The sequence below is a fragment of the Trichogramma pretiosum genome, unplaced genomic scaffold (assembly GCF_000599845.2).
Source record: "Trichogramma pretiosum strain Unisexual culture from Peru unplaced genomic scaffold, Tpre_2.0 scaffold26, whole genome shotgun sequence".
In the NCBI taxonomy this organism is placed as follows: Eukaryota; Metazoa; Arthropoda; class Insecta; order Hymenoptera; family Trichogrammatidae; genus Trichogramma; species Trichogramma pretiosum.
In genome coordinates, this window is record NW_019641640.1 from 103,043 (window position 1) to 131,037 (window position 27,995).

The 27,995-nt window shown below is 42.9% G+C and overlaps 1 protein-coding gene across 5 annotated transcripts; it reads left to right on the top strand.

Annotated features, from left to right (window-relative positions):
- The first annotated feature begins 1,503 nt into the window (after positions 1-1,503).
- On the top strand, positions 1,504-25,906 carry LOC106652591 (carboxyl-terminal PDZ ligand of neuronal nitric oxide synthase protein). 5 transcript variants are annotated; one of them, XR_001339380.2, is made up of 11 exons: positions 1,504-2,142; positions 9,379-9,565; positions 9,967-10,038; positions 10,331-10,420; positions 10,797-10,979; positions 16,989-17,178; positions 18,184-18,392; positions 22,062-22,238; positions 22,318-22,497; positions 23,854-23,931; positions 24,039-24,092. XR_001339380.2 is itself a non-coding variant. In XM_014371634.2 (11 exons), exons 2-10 carry the CDS (start codon positions 9,458-9,460, stop codon positions 23,929-23,931), a joined length of 1,254 nt encoding a protein of 417 aa, XP_014227120.1. In that variant the 5' UTR covers positions 1,504-2,142; positions 9,379-9,457; the 3' UTR covers positions 24,039-24,129. The 5 variants fall into 5 exon arrangements, 3 of the variants coding, with proteins under 3 accessions (XP_014227120.1, XP_014227118.1, XP_014227119.1); XR_001339381.2 differs by having other exon boundaries at positions 23,860-23,931; XM_014371634.2 differs by having other exon boundaries at positions 23,887-23,931; positions 24,039-24,129.
- The last annotated feature ends 2,089 nt before the right edge of the window (positions 25,907-27,995 follow it).

Below are 27,995 nucleotides of genomic sequence, written 5' to 3' on the forward strand. Positions count from 1 at the left end.
ATTTCATCCAGGCGGAAAACGAAAGCTCTGGTAAAAAATAAATAAAAAATAACGATAGCTAAGTTTAAAGCGAGAGTAAAGTGGCCGATGGTAGAGTAGGAATTCCATGTTTGCGCACGCTCGTGGCCTCAGTAATCTGCAATGACTGCAACCAACAATAATCTGCATGAGAGAGAGAGAGACAGAGGGTCGAGCTTTCGACAAGGAAGTCTTGAACGAGGGGAATTTTGGGCTTCGGAAGAGTCGCACTCGATTCGACGAAAAAGTTGCGCGTAGATACGCGGATCAAAACGAATTCGTAATTAGCACTTTTATGTAGTGCAGCCCAAAGGAACATTCGTAAAAATCTGAAAGTCCTTATTTCATTGATTACGAAGGACAAAACGGCGCATATCGGACGATTCAAGATCAGTACAGCGGGAAATTGTGACACAGTACAGTATCAGCACACTTGCACGTGTCCGAAAGCGTCACGCACCCCATCAGCGCGTTAAATACACACGTATAGAGTGGGCTGCCTGTAATGAGCTCATGATTTGTGCGCGCGTGTGAATCCGAGTGCGAGTGCGACTTTTCAAAGGCTATTTACCTGTCGGAGGTTCACCTACTTTGAGCGCACGCCAACATTGAGCTCGCTCGGGCTCGGGCCGCCTCCTCTCCTCTCTCTCTCTCTCTCTAGTCTCTCGGCTCTCCGATACTACATATTACACCGTAACCGCGCGCATACGTATGTAGATGTGTACATGGAAGCGTCGTGTTTAACATCCAGTCCTGGCAGGGGCTCGAGCCCGAGCGAGAGCCGGAGTGATATCGCACATAGGGAGGGAGGAATATAGGCAAAGAGCGTGCAGCTGTTTACTTGCGCCTCGCAGCTATCTAATTCATGCGCTGCTGCTGCTGCTGCTGCTATTTCTGTACAAACACACAAAGTGAAGGGGAAAGCAGCGGCATGGCATTGGATGTGCATAGGTGCAGTTTAGCAGGTCGAGCGTGCACGCAAGGAGGCTGCTGCTGCCGCTGTAGCTGCAGCGGTGGCCGAGAACTGCAGCGGGAACGAGGATAAGCTCAAGAGCACGAGTGAATATAAAAAAAAAAAAAAAAACAAAACAAAAGCAAAAAAAAACAATAATCGCTGACAGTCTATCAGACGAACAAAAGCACGAGCAGCTGATCGTCGTTCGTCAATTTTGCGGACAGCTGATGTGCGTAACAATTAAACACAATTAGCTACGGTTTAGCCCCTGGAACTGCAGCTCAGGAAGCACACCGCGGGCAGGCGGCGGGGGCCGCTCATCGTATGGGAGCGTGCGCGAAAATGTACTATGCAGCATGAGGAGTCGAGCGAGTAGCTCGCTCGCGTGCACGCTACACTGCACGCGCTGCGTGTGTGCGCCTATATATCGTGCAACAGGAGATGGACCAGTTATATAGGTGGCCACTATATAGTTGGCTCTATAATACTACCTAAGGAGTGCGGGATCGCGCGCGCGACGGGAGGGAGCGAGAGACGCGAAGAGGGCTGCTTAAAGGCAGTCAGCGAGCGAGTGCAGCTGCACGGCGCGCACTCCTCTCGCGTCGCGAAGCGCGGCAACTCCGAACTTGGATCGCGCGCGCGGCGCTGGACGACTGCGAGAGGTGCACACGACTATATACACGACTATATAGAGTCGCTCTCTCGCACTCTCTGCGCGGTACATATAGTGGCGGAGAGCCGGCTCGCGGATAGCCAGTAGTCGGTTGGCACTCCGGCAGCGAGCAGCAACGGGAGCGAGCGACTACATTACATAGGCAGCAGCACAAAAGCAGCAGGAAGAAAGAGAGCGGGGAGAGCCCTCGACGAGAGTCGGCAATCGTTGGCTATAAGCAGAGGAGTGCGCGCGTGGTAGTAAAATACATGCCAGTGTCAGTTGTGTTGTTGCCTTGTTGCGAGTAGTGACTCAGTGCGGTATCTCTCTAGCTCTCTTTTACTCTCTCGTACTCTTCAGCTCAGCTGCGACCATGATCCTGACCTAGTGCACGGTGCGAAAATTTTTGCAAACCTCGTTGCCGCCGTGGATGTATAGAGAGATGACGACGATTGGCCGGATGAGCGAGCTCGGCCCTCACACTCAGCCGTTGTAGTCACGTCGCGCGCACGCACAGGTTGGTCTTGTTTTACTCTCTTTGATATATTCGCCAGTCACGGAGCCCGTTCTTTCCTTTTCTCTCTCTCTCTTTCTTTCTACTTGCTGCTCCTCCTGCGATTTATAAACGCAGCTCCACGGCGCGCGAGACCGTGCCGTACATGCATGCATGCTTGCTCGCTGCGCTGCGCTGACTCAGCTGTGTGGCCTTTTCCTCGAGAAATCATATAGGTATACACCCGTGCAAGTGCACCTTCATAATCGCACGTGCTCCGACAGAGACCAGCAGCTCGCGCTCTGCACGCAGGAATATATCGCGCGGCACCCGCGAACCATTATTATTGCGCAAACACGCCGAGTGTTTTGTAGATTAGTGCCGCTCGTGACGATCATCGACGACGGCGAATTCCACGCCAGCTATAAGTACATAATCCTCGATAGTTCGACTGTGTGTGTGTGTGCGATGTACATATATTATACATGACGAAGACGATTGAAAATTGTAGCGATGGATGATCGGGAATATACTATATTTAATATTGTATATATTGGAGGCGCCTGCGAGTCGCCGTGCGAGCGAGCGAGAGAGAGAGAACATATTCCGTATCCGATAGACGCGAAAAAAGAGAAAGGTTTTAGCATGAAAGAGGCAGCGGGGCCGTGTATGTATACACACAACATCCATGAGTTGCTGCTGCCTCGGCTTCACCACCACGTACAATGAGAGATAGGCCTGCTGCTGCCTGCACGTATATCGTGTATGACCGGAATGCCCGCGGCTACTCTATACAGAGAACCGATCGACGCGATCGCTGAGCGAGCAGCATCAGCAGCGCACACGCGTTACTTACTTATAAAAGCGCAGCACACCGGGACACTGCTGCACGCGACTCCGCGCGCGCGCGCGCGACATTCCAAGCGCTCCTCGCGCTCCAGTATGCACTTGCCCGCTTTGACACTTGCACTGGTCGCGCTTCTCTGATCATCCTCGTTGCACGAACGAGTGCAGCTACGCAGTTAGCTCATATCATGTATATAGACACGAAGAGCCGCAAACAAAGGAGCACACATGCGCCAAGCCCTTAAAGTTGGAGCAGCAGCAGCAGCAGCAGCGATGCGGGGGCCCAAAAAGAGCCTACGAGCCGATCGCAATACCGAGGCGAGCCAACGTGCACCCATAACGTGTATACTACGTCGTAAAAAGGAGGAAGGCGTGCAGTTTATATAGCCGCATGCATTATACGTAGTGCCCGTGATGCAGACTCGAGTATAGGCACGAGTGCTGCTAGTGTAGTAGCCGTGGCTCCTCGCATGTGCACTTTATAACGCGCTTCGGATCGTTGGGATCGTGAACGCCGCCGTCGCCGTTCGCCGCCGCGCGTTTCTCCGAACTGCAGCAAGAACAAAATGAAGCGCGAGAGGGGGACCTGTACGCCGCCGTATAATTAAGGGGGTGCAGGCCAGTCGGCTTCTATGCCTCGCTCCTCTTCTTGTTTTCTTCCTTTGCTCTCTCTCTCTCTCTCTCTCTCTTATTCTCGTTTACTCGTGCACTCGGCGTTTCTCCTCGCTTCGGACGCTCTGCTTGTCTCTCCCAGCGCGCACGGAGCCTGTCTTCTGCTGCTCCTCAGCCGTTGACCCTTGCAATGCCCTCGCGACTCTCGTGTGAGCAGCAGCTCTAGTCCTCCGCACGCACGCATCTTTTGCGATTGCGATCGGCTATATTCACGAGGTGTCGTCGTCGTCGTCCTCGTTGTCTTTGTTCGAACAAACTTTGCCTCGCCTTTTTTCGAACCCAACCGATATCGGCTACGAGTAGCACCGACAATAAAACAAAATCAAACTAATTTTCAGAATGTCGTTCCCGCAAAATTCAGTCATTCTGTTTTCTCACGAGACGCAGCGCGGAATATAACGAGGTCAAATCTGTTATGTACGGGTTCCCTTCGAGTTTTATCGTCGATGCTGCTATCTATGTATACTTATTTTTAGCTGTGCTCCGCGTTCAATCAGACAATTGAGATTTCGATTGCACGCGAACGCGCTGCTTTCATCTCGCGCGTTATGATTCTGGAACACACCTGCGCCATCGGCATTATCTCGAATTTTCATTGCTCTACGCGCGCCACGAATTATTTCCAACGATTGGCTTTGACGCGAGCGCGGAGCGCAATTTCAAGATCCGAAGTGGCTATATGCGTACATATAGAGCTCCAAGGTGTGCTGCGCGCAGCGATACCGAGATGATTCATAGCATCGAAGCTCGAATCCTTGTACTCGCGTGAGAGTCACGATGAAACAAAAAAAATAATATTTACAAAGAGCACGTAGCGATCGCTGGGTACATTTTAGTCACTTTCAATTATTTTCATCTTAATGCTCGCTTGCGTAAAAAGAAGAAGACAAATGAGGGAACGATATACGAGGAAGACTTTGTGCGACCTAAAAGTTCAACGACTCGCAGCACGCGGCTCGAGTAGTTGCGACTCGCGCGTATATACAAAGACCAGTGAATCAGTGGATAGATAAGACTCGATGGAACTGACAGAGACTCTGTGGCTGCGCTGGCAGCCTATGTACTTGTCTACATAGTTCGTAAAGACTTGGGTTGTAAAGGAGCCGTCGGCGTCGCCGAAGCGAGAGCGGCCTAAAGGCCATCCCGCGCGATATCGATTGTGCGATGATGGGTGTCGATGTAGGTTAAAGTTAAAATTACCCGCTTAACACTGTTCGAGATGGCCTGGCAGTATGACGTTCGCGTGTGTATGAGTGTGTGTGTGTGCTTGATGGCCTATAGCAAAGACGCGCGGCTATATTAATCCTGGGAGGAGGGACGTCGTTGTTACTTTGAGCGAGCTCGAGGTTTCCGTATATACGTCCCTCGAAGTAAAATTAATTCCACGAGGTCGATCGGATGCTCCTGACATCTCTCTCTACTGACATCGTGTCCCCGCGCGCAAGTCGAGGCCCAATTACATCCATAATAGCCGCTTCGAATATCTTTGCAATTGACGAGTGTACGGTACGTGTTCGTCCTTTTCAACCTTCGATGCCGTTCGTTGCAAAGCTGTGTTTATCGCAGCTTCCTTTGCACCAGGGGTCCTGGACGAAAGCGAAATCAAAGGCTCGACTCGGAAACTCCTTACCATTACAGAGCCAGACGCACCCAGGCCCTGTGCATCGCCGCGAGCTGTGCAGTGCAGGCCAGTGATGCGTTCATCCGGTACCGTATACAGAGCCGCGTCCGTGAAACTATATGGTAGCTGCGAATCGTACGGGTCACGAAGGGGCTCGCGCGGCGCTATGCATTAGACGCTCGTGTTCTCGCGCCACTCGCGCGCTGCTCTCTTATTATATATATCGAAGGTGTCGCATTTCAACGCCTTGCACAAATACAACGCGCATAGCCGCAGACGCGCAAACCTCTTACACGCGACGCATCGATTTCCGATACGCATAGACGCGCGAGCTGTACGAGACGATACAGCAGCGACGACTGCTGCTGCTGCTGCGAAGGACTCAGCGCAGCTCTCGAGCTCTCTCCTCGTGAATCATCGAAACTCTAATACTGTAGCGATCCAATATCCTACATCGCGAGCAGCTAAGAAATCCTAGCCGTGTCCTCGATTTATGTGCTTTCGACGCTTCTTCGGCACCTTCGGCGAAACCCTGGAGTACGATTTCTGAACTACAGAGTGCAATATTCAATTTGTGCTAGCGAGGTTTCGTAGTCGTTTTCAAATTTCTCGTAAATCAAGGTCCTATCTTGGCCCAATGTAGAAAACCACATTAATTACAAACTAGTTAAGCTCTCATCTTTTTCTGATGTAGGCATGAAGTTATAGCCGCGTACAGTTTTGATTTTTTTATAAAAAAGTGATTTGATGCTGCTTTCAAGCTCCATCAAGCGTAAATAAATCGCTCACTAATGTCTTAACCACGTCCGTTTATTTTAGCTTCAATTTTATGGGGACTAATAAAAATAATGCCTCGAAAATTCATTATAGCCGCAGCATACTCAGTTGAACCGAATGATGACCGTTCGGAGTTATTCTTTTGGATTTTAATCACACACGTGTCTCGATTTTTCCATCGTAGTCGCATTTTAAATAATCGCTTTAACGAATAATTTCGAAGTTTTCGAGTTGCTTGACTGAAAAATGCTGAAACTTTTTCTACTCATTGGCTAGAGAGCAAAAAAAATTGCAAGAATCGAGGGAACAAACTTACTGTTCATTACGGGACGGTGAATATCTATCGAGGGAAAAAAGGAGTAAAGATGCGGGCATCAAGAGCTAGAGCAAAAAACCGAGGACGATCAGGAGGAGAGAGAAAAAAGGGGAAGGAGAAAAGTCAAAGCCGCGTGGAGGAAAAAAGAGGAACGAGAGAGTCTTCTCTCTCGGCTTATATTGCTCGTTCGTTCGCATGCCCAGTCGCGAGTCGAGGAAAGCGGATCGCCTAGGCTTAACAAGCCGCGACTCGCTATATAGTACACATTATACGGGCAATGTGTCAGTGCTGCGGAACAGGCCAGTTCGCGCGCCGCTAATAATCCTCGATACGCTTGGTAGAGACGCGAAATGATATATATTGAGAGAGAAAGAGATGAACGTATATAAACGGCGAGGATTGCCTCGTGCTGCGTGGAAAATCAAAGGCACGCGCTACAAAGAAAATCGAAAGCAGCAAAATTTACGCGGTTTCAATTGATACTGGTTTCCCGCACGTGTTTCCAGCAGAATATTAGGCCCAACAATGCGCTCGCTTCGACTATGTACGTTGAAGAATTGAATGGCCTGGCTTCTCTCTGGAAAAAAAATTTTGACCAAGTGCTGCAACAAAAGAGTCAGCTTTATCCTCGGGTGCTTTGCTGCAACTACCGAGCTGCGGAGCGCAACACTTTTAATTGCCACCAAGTCAGCGAGCTCGAGGCGCGAAAACTTTTCTGTACACCATTTATTTCTACAGAGAGAGAGAGAGAGAGAGAGAGAGAGAGAGAGAGAGAGAGAGAGAGAGAGAAAACGAGCTGAGCCAAGCTGTGAGCGAACTGATAAGGCTGCCACACTAGTGTATTGATTTTTCATTCTGCCGTTTCCTGCCGTTCTTCTTCTTCTTATTCTTCTTAGCGGCTAGCCGCGATGTAAGTCCGAGGTATCGTTCACCTATACGCCAATGGCTAAGAGCGCAGCAGCGACGGCTATAGCGGCGCAGCAGTTATACTCGTGTATATTTGTGCGTGCGCGTATATCATTACAAGCGATCGATCGTTGCGGCAGGCAATGAATATTGCACGATTTCGTCCCTCTCGTTGCTTAGCGCACACCGCTGCCGCCGCCGATCGCGACGAATTACACGTAAGCGCTCCCCTCGCTGGTTCCCCGCCGCGATGAGCACGGTATAATATCGTTGTGTATTGCAACTCGTGTTGCAGAGTGCATACTGTAAATCGCGCATCGCGTTGATCCGACAGTCAAATTCACCGATACGTTTGCGTCCGATTCTCGCTTCTTTAATCGATGCATTTCACGGAGGCATTAGGTTTTGGAACGGCTTATTCGTATTTATTCATTGTTCGTCGATGCTTGTTTGCGTTTGGCATACGTGTGAGTGTTAAAAAAAAATCAACACCTTCCTGCCGAGTGCCGAGCGCCGAAGCAGCCGACTTTCATGCAAGCTCACGTGTGCATTTTATCGTTTTCCTTCTATGCTCTCTACCATATCTATGCCTCTCTTATATTAATCCTAGCCTTTATAATTTATGCATGCATTGTTTTGTTGGCAATATTCACTACTCCGAAGCCGTATTAATTCATATACCTACTGTTTCGTCATCAATTGTGTAAACGAAGATTTAGAAGCTTACTCGTGACATATTACAGGCATGAACAAATGCAAGCATGAATTTCCCCTATCTCGCTATAGATGCATACGCACTACCTATGCATGATTTATTCGGACTCTGAGAAAGCGTATGAACGAAATTGCGGGGGTCAATAACTTCTATTATAACTATTCAAGTTTCCTGTAGAGCGTGTTGCTTATATCATATATGACTTCTAATTCTGATGATAATATTTTTGGCTCGATATGTTATTTCTACATGTTTAAACAAATGACATTAAAAGTTCATTAAACAGTTTTCATACACTACGTATGAAAAGTTTTTTTTTATTAAAAATCAACGTAAATTATCCGACTACCATTTTTGACTTTGAGTTTAAAACTCATAAGCAAATTATACACATATTTTACGGAATGAAATATATAATTTTCAATATTTAATGAAAATTGTTGAAACATTTTCAAAACTAACGTACCCCAATTTATGAAAAAAGTAGTCTACAATTCTCATGCAAATTATCTCTCGTTACAAAATATTTAAATGAAAAATTTTAATATTATGTGTGATTACTAGGGTATAAAGCATAAAGTATAAAGTCAAGTTAAATCAACCTTTTCATATTATGCTCTTCTTTCCCTTTTCTGACGAGCACAATATACTCGAACGCGAGTACCTTGCATGTTTTCATTTCATGTCTTTCCCCCTCTTGTCTATAAACCCTGCTTTTTTTATTCCTCATCTTTTTACTTTACTGCCAGTGTGTCTCCAGTAAACTGAACAGCATAAACCTAATATTAATACGATCGAGTGGCACTACGGAGTTTTCTCGCGACCGCAGGAACAAAAAAGATCAATAAAAAAAAGTCGTCTACGCATTATTGCTATTCAGGGTAGTCGTAAAAAAAAAGAATATTCTCAACTTGATACATCAAATTATAAAAATAATGGATCAAGTCTAAATATAGAAAACAAGATAGGGAGGTTCAGGACAATTTCTCATTCAGGATAATCTTCCGTTTGAGGTTGATTGAGTGTAACTTGAGCACGAATCATACAGTGCTAGATAACTGAATAAAATCCACGTAATTAATGATGCTATAAAGTAACTTGATTGTCTGTCAAATGTTCCATTATCAGAGCGTAGCCCGAGTTATAATAAATGTATCCTTCACCTTTGCTGAAGAGCTAGGTCAAACATCGATCGTTTTCAAAATAGAAGGAAAAACTGCGAGAGACAATGTAGCTTCTTGATTCGTTTCTCGCCGCGATCACGAATCTTTTTATATATTTTCCTGCTCGAAAAGTACGATTATTTTTTATGTTGCTTTGATTCTCTGAAATAATCGATCGATTAAAGTACTCATTGTTCGTGTGGCACGTTGTCATTGACCTTTTTTTGGTTCTCGCTTCTTGCAGGAAGAAGATCGAGTCGAAGAATATATAGTCGACGAATGCGGCATTCGGGCGCTTGGGTCGAGCTGGAGGAAGCATCATTATGCCCTCGAAGAAGCAGTATAATCTCGTGCAGAATGACGAAAACGACACGCGCATCCCGCTGCACAGCGACGAGGCATTCCATCGTGGCATCGTTTTTCACGCCAAGGTAAGAATATGATGAATAATGTCGGGTACTTTTTTGAGACTTGCGGCTGGCGCTAACGTGTCAGCTCGTTTAAGTCTGAATCGCTACGGCTTTTTTTGAAGATATGCAAGCATCAGACTGGAAATTATTATTCTATATAAACTTTTGAGTCTTGAGAAAAACTGAATTATCCTCCAAAGAAAATGTCGTTTTATTTGAAAATCTACAACACTACTAAGTATCTTTGGAATCAGTTTTTACTGGTAAAGTTTCAAATGAACGTAATCGAATCGGAAGCATATGATTGCGACCACTTGGATAACTAATATACCCGCGAGTGCGAATCGCGTGCGAATGTATATAAGGGCACCTGCAAACTCGTATAATCAGTACAATTGTCCATTGACTTGTGTGTGTTCCAGTTCATTGGCTCGCTGGAAGTGCCACGACCGACCAACAGGCTCGAGATCGTCGCAGCGATGCGTCGAATTCGCGTGAGTATCATCAGACCCCGATATATGCAGTGCACCTCCTCGTCGTTCTCTCTCTTGCAGCTCACATCCTTGGGGCGCGCAGAAACTTGTTTCTCGGGCTCGCTCATTCTCTCTTTCTCTCTCTATTCTTTCGTGCCTAGTCCTTTTGCTTTCACGATATTCGTTTGTCTTCTCTCCTTCCCAAGTCGCCTCCTCCGAGTCTTCTTCGGCCTCCTCGTGCCTCCTTCTCCTCCCTCGTTTCCTCTCTTTCTCTCTCACTTGTTTTCTACTAATCTCGCCGTACGTTTCACAGTACGAGTTCAAGGCCAAGGGAATCAAGAAGAAGAAAGTCACGCTCGAGGTATCCGTCGACGGCCTCAAGGTCACATTAAGAAAGAAAAAGGTAGGTTTTTCGGACGAAAATTTTGGCTAATAAATTACAGCGAAATAGATTAAAACTGAAAGAAATGATGAAGACGACCAAAAGGGGGAAAAATGAAAATTTTTTAACCTGTTTAAAGAGATTTTACTGAATAAATTTATAAATGACTCGACCGTGCTCCTAAGATAATTAAAACACAATTGACCCTAAAGCGGCCTTGAAAATTATGGATAAAAAAGTCCAATAATGAGTTGGCAAACGTTCATTATTGTCTTGACTTCCTTGTTCCATTGACAAATGCACAAGATAAACTGAATAATTGGGAAATGAGTTTTCAACGTGCTTTGCAATTAAACGAACATCAATAACAAGCGTTTTTTTTCTTTAAATTTTGCAGTTTCCGGTGCTGCAGAAGAAGGAACACAAGACCGACGAGAGCAAGCTGGTATTGATGCAGCACCCGATCTACAGGATATTCTACGTTTCGCACGACAGTCACGACTTGAAGATCTTCAGTTACATCGCCCGCGACGGCAGCGACAATTCCTTCAGGTGCAACGTCTTCAAGTCGAGCAAAAAGGTGAGTTGAATTGCAAAAGTTTGATCGAGCGCTATATGTATGGAAGGCACGAAGCCAGAAACTACTGCGACTCGCTGTGCGTGTTTGCGTGAGTATGTATGTAAGGATAATCCGACGGACGACTACGACGACTGCGACGATAAAGCCTGGAAGTTTACGAGCTCGATAAAGCGCGGACAAGGGAGCGAGCAGGCAAGAGAGCCAGAGCTAGCTATATACTAGCTGTGCTAGCTAGCTGTTGGTCTGCGTAAATCACCGAGGCGCTGCTGCACGGCCCATTTACACAGCTTCGGACGTGCACTATAATAGGTGGACGCCGCGCAGTGCACTTGATAGCCCAGGCCAGCAGTCGTGGTGCTCGATTGCGCAAGTTTTCCCCGGTCCGCTTAAATATACGAGATATATGGGAGGGCAACAGAAATGCGCAGGTTATAGATCTTGGAGAAAAACCAATATAGAGAGCTTTTTGGCATTCGATTTATGTATAAAAGGGAAAATCGACTGCGGAAAAACGTGGCCGACTGCCAAGTTTAATCTTTAACTTATTTATATGGCGTGGATCAAACGCGTAGACTTGGAAATACTGACCATGACACTCCCGAGTGGGGCAATGCCGTGGTGCGCGCACTTTGCGTGCGAGTATATAAGCAAAAAGCTGCTGCATCCTGACGCATGGAGAAAGAGAGACAGAGAGAGGGAGAGAAGCGACGAGTGAATTATTTGCAATAAACGCACTGCACGGCCATCATCGAGCCTATCATAGAGTTGATCTTCGCTGCATATACGTGTGCGTGCATGACGCACACACACAAGCACGGATCGAGCCGCCGGCCGCGCTCGCTTAATAATTCACCTTCCGCCGCGCGGTGTAGGCGCGAGAGCGACCCGCGCGCGCGAACGAGCCTCGCGACTGGTTCAAGTCGGTCTTTTATTATAATGCTCTATACATGTTCTTCTTGCTACTATAAATAAAGAGAGGCGCTGTTGGGCGGCCAAGTGCGATTTAGAGACGGGGGACGCGCGACGACGACTAAGACGACGGCGGCGTCAGCAGCGGTGCGTCGTCGCGTTCCCCAAAAAGAGCCGCGCGCCGACGACGTTTACATATAATATAGCCGAAATTATTGAGGTAGTCACCGGCTTGCCGTCGTCCCTCGACGCGCGACACGAGCAGCGGAGCGACTCTCGCGCGCGCGCACGCTTCCAAAATTTTAATTTTTCTCAGTTATATATAATATATAAAAATATTCGCGCGTTGTATACACGAGAGAGGCATCGAGCGCACGTTTCACGCTCTCCAAATACGTGACTCTCGGATGTTTGTGTTTTACTGTAATAGTTATTTTTCTCAATAAACTTTATTTTACGTTTGTTTCTAAACAAACCAAGAAGTGCGCGAGTGCGAGTAGTTTTAAGTTGCCGATCGTCAAAAGCAGTTGAACTTTGAGTACGACTTTTTTCTCCTTTTTCTCGGAGAGACTTTCCCAATTGTTCGGAGCAACGGATGAGAGAAGAAAGCTTGGAACAAGGTGAGCGTTGTACCAATCTTTGCTAGAAATCATTCTGTAAATTAATCGATAGCCGCCCGATAACTGGATACCTAAGAGGCGTTGAAATAAAAAAAATTTTCCTCTCGCGGGAATAAAAAGGAATTCTTTTATTAAAAGTTTATGGATTATCTCGTATTTACCAAGTGCTTGCAATACCAAATAATCCTCTATAAACTTGGCGTTGAAACTCGTCGAGTGCTTGCACCCAATCATGAAATTGCCTATGAACTTTGAGATTAGAATCGATTTATATATTTAGTCAAACATCGAGATACGCTACTAAATAGCTTGAAAATCAACTTGCTTGAGGCATATAGTTTTGACAGCTAGATCGCCAAGTTCAAATTACGATTCGTGACAGCTGCGACTCCCCAATAATGATCGCCCAGTTATACGAATATTTTCGAGATCTACGATAAAATCTCAGTCATCGCATAATTATTCTCAATTATATGTTTTTCCCAGTGTTTTCGACCCAAACAAACAAATATTTGTCTCACAATATTTTATCGATGACTCGACAAAGTTTACAAGTTTTATTTCTCGGTAGATATAAATGTCATTTTTAAGAGTCAAATATAAATACGCTGTAATTGAGAAAGATCACCACGCACGCCGCGATTGCAGATATCTGCTCGACGTAATGGATTTTTATTTTATGGGCGAGCGTATAAAAAAGTCGCGTAAGAAAATAAGTACCGCGATGCTCGCAAAAAAGCTATCGCTTTGACAACTCAACGCGCCGCGCCCCCACTACATCTCAACGCTTAGATTCGCAAAGTGTGATGAACTCCGATTTCCGAATCGATGCTATTCATTTTGTCACGAAAAACGCAAGTTAATAAACATCTTTCCGTTGGCCATTAATTTAAAAAATTCTCTCGAAAAATCGTTGACGTTTACGATTCTTGTGACGTTTGCGCGGTAACTTCAAGGTTTAGGGAACTAGATAATATAATAAAACGTTATGCAATTCACAATCAATGCTCTACAACTTTGACAGATGAAACTTTGAAATTTAATATATAAGATAGGCCAGTTTTTTGGCCAGTCTCTCTTTGCTATTGCTTTTTCGATGGTCGAATAAACACGTGGTCTAGTAACCTATATTTCACGATGAATATCAAAAATAATATGGACACGTCAAGAGGCTGTACAAGCGCGCGCGAGTGTGGAAAATAAAAATAATATTTTCTTGCGAACCCCGAAAGCCGTGTAGCAGCATCATCGGCAGGCAGAAACGTGCGTGGAAAAGTGACCTTGTCAACGGTATAGGCGCACGCTTGCGGTGATCGCAATTGGTTATAGAGCGCGTCACACTAAATCATATCGATCGAGCTATATGTTATTATGTATTGACGGACTGCCGCTCAAGCTGCTGCTACCCGTGCGAAAATTTGCCCATGAATTTTGCCTCGCGATAGCGACGCATGTGCTCCATATGTCGAAAAAAGAAAAAGAAAAATGAAGTTATGTATCGAGTAAAAAAGCTGCGAGGCACGTGCGAGTGTATAATTTGGGATGCACGAGTATGTAGACGGTGAAGGCTGAATCAGCTGAGAGCTGTATACCTACTCCACTATGTATACACTGGCATTTATTACGCGCATTACAGCTGTATCTGCAGCTAGCCGCGACGAGGCATCCGCATCCTGCGCGTCGGTCCGTTATGTATACCGCGCGAGCCTCGCGCCAGTCGCACCGTATCCCACTCGTGTATATATAACTGACCATGAAGATCACTGCCGAGCAGCAGCAGCCGCGGCAATGCCTGCTGCACTCGAGATTAGGCCGCAGCTCGAATTTTTTCCATCCTCGTTCTGTACTGAAAGGCATATATACGTGCTGGTCGCGCGCGGCTAATCAACTCGCGAGCTCGTGGCGTGTGCTCCTGTATACAGATCTCGTTCGCTCGTGCCATTGAAATTCATCCGTATATGATAGCTAAATATAGGCGCGTAACACCCCGTGTGCATTTCAATTTTCCCGCTGAGCATAATTATACACGCCCGTGTCTATACACGACTCGCGGAACATACGTCCGACCCGTTATTGACATAATTACGCAATAGTCGAATTTTTCGTTTACATAAATTTCATGTTAAAGGCGAAATCGAAACACGCCATTAAAATACCGCACTGCGACACGCATCAATTTCACAAAAAAGCGCCAACAATTGGCACCGAGTTGGCACTGCATTCTGTGTATAGGATACTTGTACGTGCGCGCCGCAGCTTTTGTGTCAATCGAAGCTCGAAAGCAACCTCAGGGCGTCTATCGATTAAAAGAGCTGCAATTATTCAGCCCATTACGGAGCTATCGTAAATATCTTAATTTTTAATTGTGTTCTTTTCCGCAGTTCATCGATCGGGGAAGCGAATCGATTCGAAAAACGAAACGCGACCGTCGAAAGCTCGAGCCGCTTATTAACGCAAGCTCGAAGAGCACCGTCGCTGTACATCGTCTTTAAGAAATCTCAAAAGCCACCAGATCGAGCGGCAAAACGAAAAAAATTACAGCCATGAAGTGGTCGGCGGCGAGGTAGGGATGCAGAGGCATTACCGCCCGCGATTAGACGACTAGATTATGTTGTCCCGGCGCGACAGTCGCAGTGCCAGTCCCGCTGCGCTCAATCTACACCATGGCAATAGCATCACCACGACCGACGGCACCGTGACCGTAGTCGAGACCCCCAAAGGTCGCAAGAAGTTCTCTTTCAACAAGGAGCCCGAGATCATGAGCTTCTTGGGCTTTCGTCGCAGCTCGTTCTTGCGTCGGCGTCCGTCCCAACTTTGTCATTGGCGCTCGAAGAGTCAACCGGCCCCGATGCCGGTGCCACAACAGCAGCAACAGCAACAGCCACAACAGCCGTCGAACTATTCCGTTGGTCCGAGACAACTGGCAGAACTCGAGGTTAGAGCCGATGGATCAGTCGGTTGGATTGGATTTGCAGATGCTTTATAATACGCGCACTAGCTGCCATACTCGTGAATTGGAAAATTATCGTATCACCGTAGCGGCTGCTTATAACTGCATCTATACGAACGCTTTGAACTTGCATTTTTTTCTTCGTTTGTCATAACATACGTTTGCTTCAATTACTAACAGAACTTTATCGCAAAATCTCTTCGTACAAGTTCAAAAATTAGCCACGATTTTTGACGTCTGCATTAGAGCAAGTGCACAGGAAATTTATTTGCTCAAGATTCTGCAGCTCGATTATTTGCCAAAACTTTGCGTCAGACAATAAGGCTTTTAAATTCTTTTAAAAATTCCACTTCAATTTTTAAGCTCTTTGGAAGCTGCCGAAGCTTTAGAAGAGTTTCGCATAGTAGTGAGTCGAATAGTCAAGCTCTATTGCTCATCAAAAAGTCTATGGTACGAAATTGTATAGTGGCAGCAGCAGCAGCAATTTAACTAGCAGCTGCAAATTGATTCGGGCACAAACTCGGTCGTTGCGCGAGAAAGGCGACCGCAAGAGGTCAAGAGGCAAAAGCAGCTTATATAGAATCGCTTTTGAAAATTGTCAGTCCCGCAAAAACTTTGCGCCCTTATCCCTACCCTGCAAACGGCGTGCGGAGATTTGTGGACCAACTTTGCTGCGCACTCGACGTCGTACATGCATGCTCGAGTGATACTATTGCTGCTATAGTAGTAAAGAAGCCCGCGCGTATCCTTTTTTCCATTCGAATGAATATCTAGTTTCGATCGATAGATTGGACTAGGAAATCGATGGTCCAAAAGTTGAAAATGTTGGCAAGGATGCAAATCGAGAGCTTTTTTTCCGTCAGCCATTCAGCCTCGAGCGAGCTTATTTCTATTTATTTCTGGCCTCCGACGGGACTCGATTCATCGACGACGTGCAACTAATTTGTTCCGAATAAGGAGGCGCTTGTACTCGTTAAAGGCATTTGTTGGCATGTTTCCGCGATGGCTGATCTTGCTTGTGACAGCTCGGTGGGAATTATTGTCGAGATCCAAGCGACAATCGTACTTCGAGGTCGGATACTCATTCTTCTTGATGTATTTCAGTAAATCTCTTTGGATCCTTGTGAAATGTGTGCTCAAGAACGTCGATAATGTAAACGTTTGCGATCTTCGCTGAAAATGGATGTTTGCGAATCGATGCGGCTCTTGCTTACTTGTACTACAGAGTAGTGGTCCAATCAATACCTCTTGTACAAACTCTCTCTCGATAAAGGATAGATTAGAGAAAGAAAATGAGAGTATGACGATTCGCAGTGACTGAGAACCAAACGATTTATTATGCAACATTGACTTACGTACTGACCTTTATGTTTTGATCACTTGACGCGTTTTTGTTATTAACAATTGGTTGACTGTGTTTTGTTATTTACTATTAACTGATAGCATATACGAATGATTCTGTACATAAAAGCTCCTCGCGATATTTACTCACGTTTTGGTATTTGTTTGCTTATTCTATCTCTCTCACAGAGCCAAGCGTTAAGAGTCGTGAGGACGGTCGGCCAGGCCTTCGAAGTGTGCCATAAGCTCAGCATCAACGGGCCTCCGAACAGCAACGAGCAGCAGCACCAGACCGACGACAGTCTGGACGACGGTGAATACAGGGACGAGAACTGCGATCTCATACAGACCCAGTCATCTCCTAACTCGCTACACAAAGGTAAGATACTTTCCTTCTATTTATAGAAATGCATCTATTTGCGGGAAAAGCGGCTCGACTCAACGGTAATTGCTGCAAAAGTTTCGCCAAAATCTTGTATCGCCTCATAATCGAATCGATGAAAATAGATCAATTCTGTCGACAACAGAGATGGCCCGAGTAATTGCCTAAAAAGAGCGTTTTTATCGCGAACGAGTACAAAAATCTAGCCGAAGAAAGGAGAAAATGCACGACCGCCGCAATTGTACTCTCAAAAGTTAATACTTTATGCATAAAAGTATTGGCGCGTGCAGTATGTGCAGGCGGCGACGGTGGCACATACATACACACGCTACACAGAGAGTACAGCTCTCGTGTGTAGGCTCCTTTCTCCTTTGTTCTCGAGCCGTTTCACCGCCGGACGTCGATGTCGTCGTCGTCGTCGTCGTCGTATACAATGGCCATATCGCAGCTGCACTCGTCGCGCTCGCATCTATTTATGTTATAGCTTTACGCGGGCTACCTCGCGTTTATACGGTCTGTATGTGGCGTGCATGTGTCCCGCGGCGCAGTGATCAACGTGCAGCGTTGACTGTGCAGGAGTCAATTTTTTCTCTCTCTTTTTCGGTCGCGATACACAATCGCTGTAAAGCTTCGAGACCACATGCGCATTTCTATTTTGCCTTGCACACTATATTACTCGCCAATACCATTGCTTCTGTCTTGTGCCAATTAACTGTTTTTATAGTTAAATGCTTAAAAGCAAATACGTTTACTTTGGCACTGTACTATGTACTTGGTGCAGACAAGCCACGTGTTTGGCCTAATCACGTAGGAAAACGTATTCTTGCAAGCTCGACTTGAGCTTTCATTCAGAGTTCTTTAAATATACACGCTAAAAAAATCATTAACTCTATCAATTTCTAAATTAAATTAAATTCGCAAAATCTCATTAAAATTTATAAATCAATTAACATCGTAAGATGCATAGGTAGTGCTATATAAAGTCCAAATTGTATTACGCAGATATCTCGTTGCTCGGAGACGAGCTGAATGAATCGATCTTGGATCAACCATGCCCGATGCGACCTCTGCAGCAGCAGCCGCAGCAGCAAAGCCACCAAGAGATAGCGGGACTAACGACTGCTGATTTAGTCTCTACGAGCAGCCACGCAACGACGACGATGACTGCTGCTTTAGTGACACCGGCCTCACTTTTCGGACAGACGCCTTTGGTAAGTGCCGAAAAACAATATGTATAACGTTGTATCATAGATACCGTCGACTAGTTTCATATTTTAATCATTCGTCATTCCTGTATCGACTAATAAACTTAGCATTGATTATATCGTAATAAATTTTTTCATTAGTGATGGTATCAATTCGTCTTTGCTATTCGAAAATTAAAATAAATTCAATTTAACGGACAATTTTATTAAAGTCAATTTTACAAAGGTACATTAAAAGAAAAATTGTATTCAAATTTTGAAAAAGATTTTTAATATCATTGCATTTGTATAACTTCAAAATTTTGATTGAAAAAGAAGGTACAATGATTGTTGAAAGCCCGAAGTTCAGATAAGACAGGATCATTAGACGCAATTTTTATTATAATTCTAGGAAAACATACATTTATAAGTATGTATATATGGCCGATTCTTAATTTAATTAATTAAGTTAATTCAATCGTTAATTAAATTTTTCATTAAAGTCACTATATACTGATCTAGAAATTATTTGAATATTTGCGATATTTAATGAATTTCAAAAAAATGCTAAAAATGCCATCTTTGAGCCTCTGGAAAAGTGTGATAGGCTAGTCCAAAAAATCTAAAACAATTCTAAGACATTTTTGAAATTCCAAACACTGCCTTCATCATATTAAATATAAAAAAAGTTTGAGTTGACAAAGAATCGGCCTTAACATATTTACAATAGTCAATCATCATTTCTTCTCAAAATTGTGGCATCTGTATTATGGACTGTCTTGTGGTGACAAATCATGATCCATTTTTTTCCAAATTTTTTCTCGCACTTGTCGTACGCGAAATCTTTCCGACCTTCATGGACTCTTTTGAAGTGAATGAACAAATTACATTTCTGTCCGAACTTCTTCTCGCACTTGTCACATTCGAAATCTTTGCGACCTTCATGGACTATCTTTTGGTGCTGAATCATAATCCATTTTTTTCCAAATTTCTTCTCGCACTTGTCACATGCGTAATCTTTGCGACTTTCGTGGACTGTTTTTTGGTGGTGGAGTAAATTACATTTTAATCCAAATTTCTTCTCGCACTTGTCACATTCAAAATCTTTACGACCTTCGTGTACTGTCCTTTGGTGGACAAGCCAATGCTGTTTATGTCCAAATTTCTTTTCGCATTTGTCACAGGCGTAATCTTTGCTACCTTCGTGTACTGTGCGTTGGTGCCTCATCAAGTCTTGTTTTTTTGCAAACTTCTTTTCACACTTGTCGCATGTATGATTTTTACGACCCTCATGGACTGTGGTTATGTGCCTGCGCAAATATCGTTCGTTTCCAAATTTCTTGCCGCAATTGTCACATAAGTAATCTTTGAAGACTTTGAAAACAACATTTTTCCTATCTTTGTGTACTGTCTTCAGATGAGAGAACAAATATGATTTGCATCCAAATTTCTTCTCACACTTATCGCATGCGTAATCTTTTTGACCTTGGTGTATTGTTTTTTGGTGATAGACCAAATGCGATTTATATCCATATTTTTTCTCGCATTTGTCACATGCGAAATCTTTCTGACCTTCATGGACTGTCCTTAAGTGGGCGAGCAAAATCCATTTGCGCACAAATTTCTTTTTGCATGTGTCGCATACATAATCCTTGCGATCTTCATGGACTGTTTTTATGTCTATGTTTAAAGTGCTTTGACCTCCAAATTCCTTCTTACATTCGTCACCTGCCAAATCTTTGCGACCCTCATGGACTGTTTTTATGTGCAAGAGCAAACTCTGCTTATTTCTAAATCTCTTCGCACACTTTTCACATAAGTAATCTTTAAAAACTTCGTGAAATATTTTTTTGTGCTTAACTAAAGTTGATTTATTTTCAAATTTCTTCTCACACTTGTTGCACGTGAAATCTTCGTGACCGTTGTGTACTAATTTTTGATGCGTCATCAAACTTGATTTTTTTACAAATTTCTTCTCACAATCGTCACATGCAAAATCTTTGCGGCTTTTGTGTTCTGAAATTTGGTGTCTACTCAAATGACTTCGAAACTCAAATTTCTTTTGGCATTTGTCACACGCGTAATATTTTTGTTCATTGTGAAGTGTGTCTCGGTGTGTTATCATGCTCGATTCATTTCCAGTAAGTGCCAGCTTTTGAGAAATGTCAAAAAAGTATTGTTTGTCGTCTGAAAAAACAATGTCGTGATCACTTGAATTCTTTTCCAAAACAAATTCTTTGGGGTTTTCTTCGATTTTATTCATTTTGGTGCCTCAATCAAACGATTGATCAATTTATTAAGTGTTACGGAATTTGAATGAGTGAAATTTATTTCTGTTATTGTGGCTTGCTTCGTCGTGAAAGACAACATTCAAACTAATTTATTTTCACTGCAAACATAATCCGTGTTCGATGTCAAAATCATTGATGATTGTATTGTTTACAATCAAGTTACCGATTTATCATTTTAAACATTGTTCTTACAACATTTGAAACAATTTAAAATTCTTACTTGACAACTCTTCAAGAAATTTTTTGGCCGTCTGAAACTAAATACTTTCAAATACACAAGAATCAGTTCAATATCGAGTTCACACAAAAAATATATAGTAAATAGATTTTTTTACACATATATAATAAAAAATATAATATTCATTCCCAAAATTTGCCGCCCTACGCCGTGATGCGATGGGCGTTCTCCATGAACCGTCATTGACCTCGGGTGAACCGATATAGGTCACTCTTGATGAGTAGTTTCATGATGGTTATTGCGAAAAAGAACTTAAATGGAAAAATAAGTATGGTTAAGGCCAGAATGTCTCGCCTGAGGTAAGATATACCTCAGTGAGAGATCAAAATTTTAGAGTTTTAAAACCCAGCTAAGGAATTCTTAACATTAATAATGGCTTAATTACCAAAAAATTACCGTTTAAAACCACTTCAAATATAGCAAAACTTTAAGCATCTACAACTAGATGGCGAGTATCAGTACTTGTAAATCTGCAAATGGCAAACTATATATAATTGTATAAGTGAAAGGACCAGAAGGAAAGAAATTAGAGTTAAGTTTATATGAAATGCGTCTGATGTGAAAATTGGCATTTTACAGATGCTTTGAGAACAATTACAATCGTAGAAGTTTTTAGTAATGAGGGTTTACTAAGTAGTAGTAGACAAGTGTAGAATAGATAGAAAATTAATTACATAAAAATAAACGGAATCATCATTTTTAATTCTCACTTGAGAATTGCAAGCATAAAATATACTCTCTTCCTAATAAAAAAATTTAAAAAAAATAAATAAAAGAGGAAGAGCGAGTCGGTGAGAGCGCGTGTACGAGCAAAACCTTCTGGGGAGGAATTGCGAGCTGCAAGAAAAAAGCAGCGTGACAGGTTCTTCTTCTGCGGCGCGCGCGCGCGGGGACGCGAAAGACATGCGAGCTTCCGTCGAAGAAAGAAATCCGAGCCGTGCGAGGCGCTCAGTCAGCCGAGCGGCAAAATCTTGACTTTTACACGCGCTCGCGAGCCCGTGATGCATCGTGCAATGCGCACATCGCAGCCTATTATATGACTCGTCGCGCGGTACGCTCTTGTGAGTGGCCCTGCTTAACGGGCGCACCACGTCGCGTTTCGCCTTTGCGATATAGCCGCGACGAATTATCCAGCATCGTCGCATAATCGATCTTGAATTTTTACAGACTCCGAAATTATCCGAGCAAGCAGTCAACGCCGAGCTGACAACTCTGAGGCACGAGATTCAGCTGCTTCGTGAGCGTCTGGAGCAGCAGAGTCAACAAACTCGAGAAGCCGTGGCGCACGCTCGACTCCTTCAAGATCAATTATCAGCGGAAACCGCAGCTAGAGTCGAGGCTCAGGTGACTACTATTTTCTATACCGACAGTCTCGTTTCGAGCCTCCGATCGTAATCAAATATATTTTTTTTCTCTTCCTCAGTCCCGAACGCATCAACTGTTGATGCACAACAAAAAACTGCTCGAGCACATCACGAGCCTGGTATCGCATCTACGCGAGCAGGAGCAAATGGCCGGCGTCCAGCAGTTGATGCCGGGTGTCGTGACGTCGAGCCAGGGACAGACACCGAATCCACTGCCGGACATCGCCGGTCTCGGACAGGTAACGCTCTATCGCATCGAACCCTGACAGTCATCCTCGACGTTGTTGGCACCCAATCAAAATCCAAAAGCTTTTTTTTAGAGTGTGCGTGCACGTTGCAAACTTGATAACTACAAATTCAAGCCACTAATACCGACCGACAGGTCGGCATTTTTGTGAAAAGTGTTTGTTTTTAATTTTCACTTTGCAATTTATGTTTATTATGCCTAATGTTTTTGCTATGCATTGTGTACATTCGTTTATTTTACTTCGCTCCATCGACTGATTTCAATGAAACTCCTGATTGTTTCGGCGTTTCGAAACAATAATTTAGTTCTTGATTAAATTTCCTTAGAACATGGAAACATGTCACAGTGAAATTTGAAAAACAGTTGATCGATCGAATGAAAATATCTCCATCAATTTTTATGCTTTTGCACTCGAAAAATTTGTACATCCGTATAAAATTTTAATTATGAATACGTATTATCCTCGAGACTGCGCGAGCCAGCAATTTAATAATCAATATTCACGAATTTTTGAAAAAAATTTTTAGTGATATGTTGAATTATGCTCCTCTTATACTCAAAGAAAAACTAATTTACGGCCTGTATCTCCAATACTCAAGAGAATTGTTGAACTCTTATATTTCATTGTACCTTTTTCGAGTTTTGTCGAAAAATGTCAATGAACTTTCGTGCTATCGGATTAATTTTCGATACTCGACCATAAATACTAAGAAAATTCAAACACGTATGACGATAAGTTCTAATAAAATAGTCGTAAGTTGTACATAGTATAATTTGTTTTTTGTTAGAACTTGAAAATGCGATTCAATCGTAATAATTTCCGTTGCTCCGGTTAAAATTAAATTAAATTATAAAACGCGTTTGACGTTTCAATTTGATTAGTTAATTTGTAAACTTGTTTAGCTTAAAGAAATATTTTTATATTTGATCCATAATATAATTATTACCGGAGACACACTGGAACCGAACTTGATTAAATATTATCCCTGTGACAGCCATAAATAAATCTCTTGCGTTTAATTCCTAGAGATGTAAGCATGTACAACTCCATTAGCGATGTTTTTAATAAAACAAATTTTTTTGTAAATAAAAAGCTTCGTTTTTCTTTATTTAAGCTGCTTTAATATTTTTTATCGGTAACTTGTCGCCGGTACCCGACCGCAAATTGGATTTTAAAATTATGTTGATCGATGAGGTCGATGTTATCGTCAAGTCACAGAAACACGCTCTATATAATATTTTGAAAAAAAACTCACTATCGTGTCTTTGACTACATCTCAAAGGCATGAGACTTTAGACTAGATTCAATGATAAAAAATCAATACGATTAAATTTGCTTCTAACCAAGCTGCAGCGTGACAATTGCAAATTATGACAACAGGTCTTTCCTCGAGATTTTGGAGTTTGTGCTACTAACACTTACTAGGTAATGTATGAAAATGAAGTTACTTTTTATCTTCTGCATGATGCCACATACAGAAATAAAAATACGATTCAGAATTCGAATAAATTATTAACAATCCCCATATTTAGTTATGTCCGGTCACAGCAGCAGCAGTGTGGAGCGCGCCGGCAGTTTGTACTTTGATACCTTATCATTGTTCTCGTTGCCCAGCTTTTCAACATCCTCCCATCCAAGCGCTCTGCTGCCCTCAAGGGCTCGAGCAAACTATTCCGACATCGACAAGAAACAACGACGCGGAACAGACGCGATTATTGAATGACCTGCAAAAAGCTCGCTCGAAATTCTGCGCTTTCCAGTCACCACCAGTGCATAGTAATTCGTTACCGCAATCGCCTTTGCATACGGCGCTTAGTGGACGCAATGAAGCCGTAGATTGCGCGACTTTGCCCCGAAGCAGAGTCTCGGTTGGTACACTTTTGAATCTTTTAACATCAAAACAAAACTTTGACGAATGACACTTTGATTTTTTTTGCTACAGAATTTCGAAAGATCTCGACCAATACCAGCGCCGCGGAAAAAGCCAGTCGACAAATTTGATCAACGAACGCCGACTCCGACTCCTCGAGTTCGAGAAGCAAAAGAAACGACATTCATCAAGCCTCTAGCGATAAATACCCAACTTCGTCGAAAAAGCACAACCGATAAGCTGTCAGGAACTATACGAGCCAGCGACCTCGTGATACCAAAATTTCGAAGCAAATTAGCGACCCGGTCAAATTTGCCGGAAGATTTGGATTCGCGTCCAATTTACGATGACGCACCGACGATACCTGAAGACAACTATGATTATCCTGTGATAACATTGAGCGTCTCGAAAGACAAAACCAACGCTTCGGTGCCCAAAATTCGAGACGATGAAATGTGGCCGGACGACGAAGAGACAGTGAGAATGAATGATTTGATCCAAAATACAAATAGCCTGAGTTTGACGGTGCCAAACTTTAGACGCAATAGTCACTAGCATATTGTATAAAAAAACGATGGCCATTTATGTAAAATCAATGTGATATGTAACTCGATTTTTTCTATTTTAAATGTATGACTTGTGATAATCGTGTATTTTTATCATCAAAAAGTTTCAAATGTTTAGTGCCAATTCAAGGATTTTGAATGCCAAAACATATTTTGTATTTTACACTCATAGTTTTAAATATCTCTTAACATAACCAGAAATGACTAGATGCAAAATCAATAAAATAAAAATGTAATAATTTTAATCAATATAAAATTATTGCACATGAGCGTCGTTGTGTAAAGATTTCTCGATTTATTGTAGTTGCATTTATTAATAATATACAAATAATACTCATGTACACAAGAATAAAGTGTCAAAAATTCAAAAGTGCTAAAGAAGATCAATCTCAAATGCTCATTCATACAACACGACTATTTTTATTAAAAACGGTAGGTATTTAGGGGCTATAGAACTTAATTTTTGTTCCTCCATTTTAATAATAACACATACAGAAAATGATGAAGAATTCTAACAAACATTCCGCGAATAATTTTAAAGTGGTACTTGCTTGTAAAATTGTAATTAAAAGATGCTTGACATCATAATTGTTTGCGATAAATTTTTAAAATTTCGTTGATTATAAGATGTCTAAGAAGTAAAATTAAAGCATGATGTAGCAATTAAATTGAGTAATTAATTCAGTAAATGAAAATTAAGAATTATTGTATAAAGAAAACAAAAATATTCGACTACTGCCTTGATAAAGAATTGACAAGGGAAGATAGAATAACGTTTATGCACGCGGCAATATAACTTAATATAAAAGAATTTTAGGTGACAGCGACAAGTATAGTTCTTATCAATAGTAAAATTATATCGGATAAAAAAATTCAACAAAAATCTATTTGAATAAGTTAATTTTCATTGTCTATATTTTATGGATAGTAAAAGTTAATATTTATAAGACAGCTGTTGTGGTCATCTTGTATACACCTACATAATTAAAAAATTAAAAAAAGCTCCTTCTTGTACTATTATTTAAAAACATATAATCAGATTTGTTAACTACCTTTTTTTAAATCATTCAATTTAAAAAATTTCAAATTTGGGTCGCACAATTAAAATTTTCATTTTTCTGTTATCAATTAAAATATTATTTTAACAAGTTCATTATTGATGTAGCTGACAGTAACTCGAACGATACGTGCAATTTTATTACGCGAAGAAAATAAGTGTTGCCAACGTAAGCCGACAATAGCCTGGATAAAAATTATAAGCCTAATTAGTAATTCATTACATGGACAGGTAAATGACTTGAACTGTTTACCCGCGCGCTCATGCAGGAACGGCGCAGAGACAGAGTAGGGCGAAATATCGTGCACCAGCCCAACCTCAGGTATTATATACCGAAGGGAATAGGTGTGTCTCTGAATGGCATTGCACGCGCGTATATGACATGTGTCGCTAATGCAATTCATATATATGGCAATGTGGAGCGGGCGATGCACACGATGCGCGTGTTTTTTTATATAATTCTTTTTTAATTCCGAGCGATCATAGCGCGCGCTGCTGATACGTATGCGAAGCCTTCAGTCGCGCGAAGAGGCCCTTTGCACCAACAGCTATCAGAGCTTGCATCAAAGCAATCGGTGGCTTAGAAGAGTTCGATCGTCAAAATTGAAATATATTGCGCTCATTGAACGAGGTGTAATCGTTTGAACACTGGGTCAGAAAAATCGACGCTTTAATTAAAAAAAAATGGAAGAAAAAGATAGTCCAAAGGTAGAGTCATCGTTACAGGTGCCCGAAGCATCCAGCACTTTGAGACCATCGTACAAACAGCAGCAGCAGCAACGAGCTCAAAGGATTCTCAGATTCGATGCGAGCAGCGTCGCGAGAAATCAACCGAGCCTCGAAATTCGTTTTGGCACTAAAAATATGCTCGAGCCTGTTTTGCCGCAAGTAAGTCAACAATTAACAAAATTAATGGTGCTTGATCTGAATCATTGGAATAGATTTTGTTTAATGTGCGAGAAAAATAACGAATCAAAATCATTATTCGGTTATACTGTATGTTCAAACGTGTAAGGGACGTCGTGAGTGAGTGAGAATTAGAGACCGAGTAGAGCCTTATAATCGGAGCGAGCTCGAATAACGCGCCTCGTCCAAAGTCAAGTACGATTTCGAACTTTTTATGAGAATCTTTTACCACGCTCTTTCAAAAATTATATGTTGAAGTGGAATGTTTCATCGTTAGTTTTACTGTCTCTGTACTCTGTGAAGATGCACTTTCTGTAGAGTCAAGTACACAATCGATCGCAGATTAATCACAAGACAATTACGAAGCACGATCGTGTGTCGGACAAGGAGTTTGCACGAGGAGATAAGCAAAGTCACCTAAAAAAGCTCCGAGCATAATTAAACAAATTGGTTGCGCACAGCTAACAACCGAACGAGGGGGTAGTACAGGGTATATTAGAAAAGAAAAAAGCTGAAAAATTAATGCGTTTATGGCGTGACCGGAACGAGCATTTTAAGTACAAAAAAGGTGGCGATCTTTTTACGATGCCCGTGGCTGTATAGGAAAATCTGATGTTTTAGCGAGAAATAGCGTGACGCGCGGAATATCGTGATTTACGCGCGCCAACGAGAAAGAGACGATACATTTGCATGCGGGTGCTATACGGCTGTGTTCTACTACGCAGAGAGAGAGAGAGCTAGAAATATGACAGAGGTAGATTTATGTATAACTTGGACTATAGAGTCTGAAAAATGGCGTGGGCGCGACCGTGGGGTTTTTTTTTCGTTACGAGGCCGAATCGATGCGCGTCCAGGCGATATCGCGCTCCCGAGAGAAAGAGATCGAGCTCGCAGAGATAAGACGTTAAGGAAGATCCTGCGCGGACAATCGGGCTATTACATCGAGTCAAATAAAGGGGGGAAATGCGAACAGGTCGAGTACTACGCGTCGATCGGACGCTCGGAACTCTGAATTATGTGTGCGGCACAGGCAGAGCAGCTATTATACAGATATATCGTGCTCGAAGCCGTGTCGAGCGCATAGACAAAC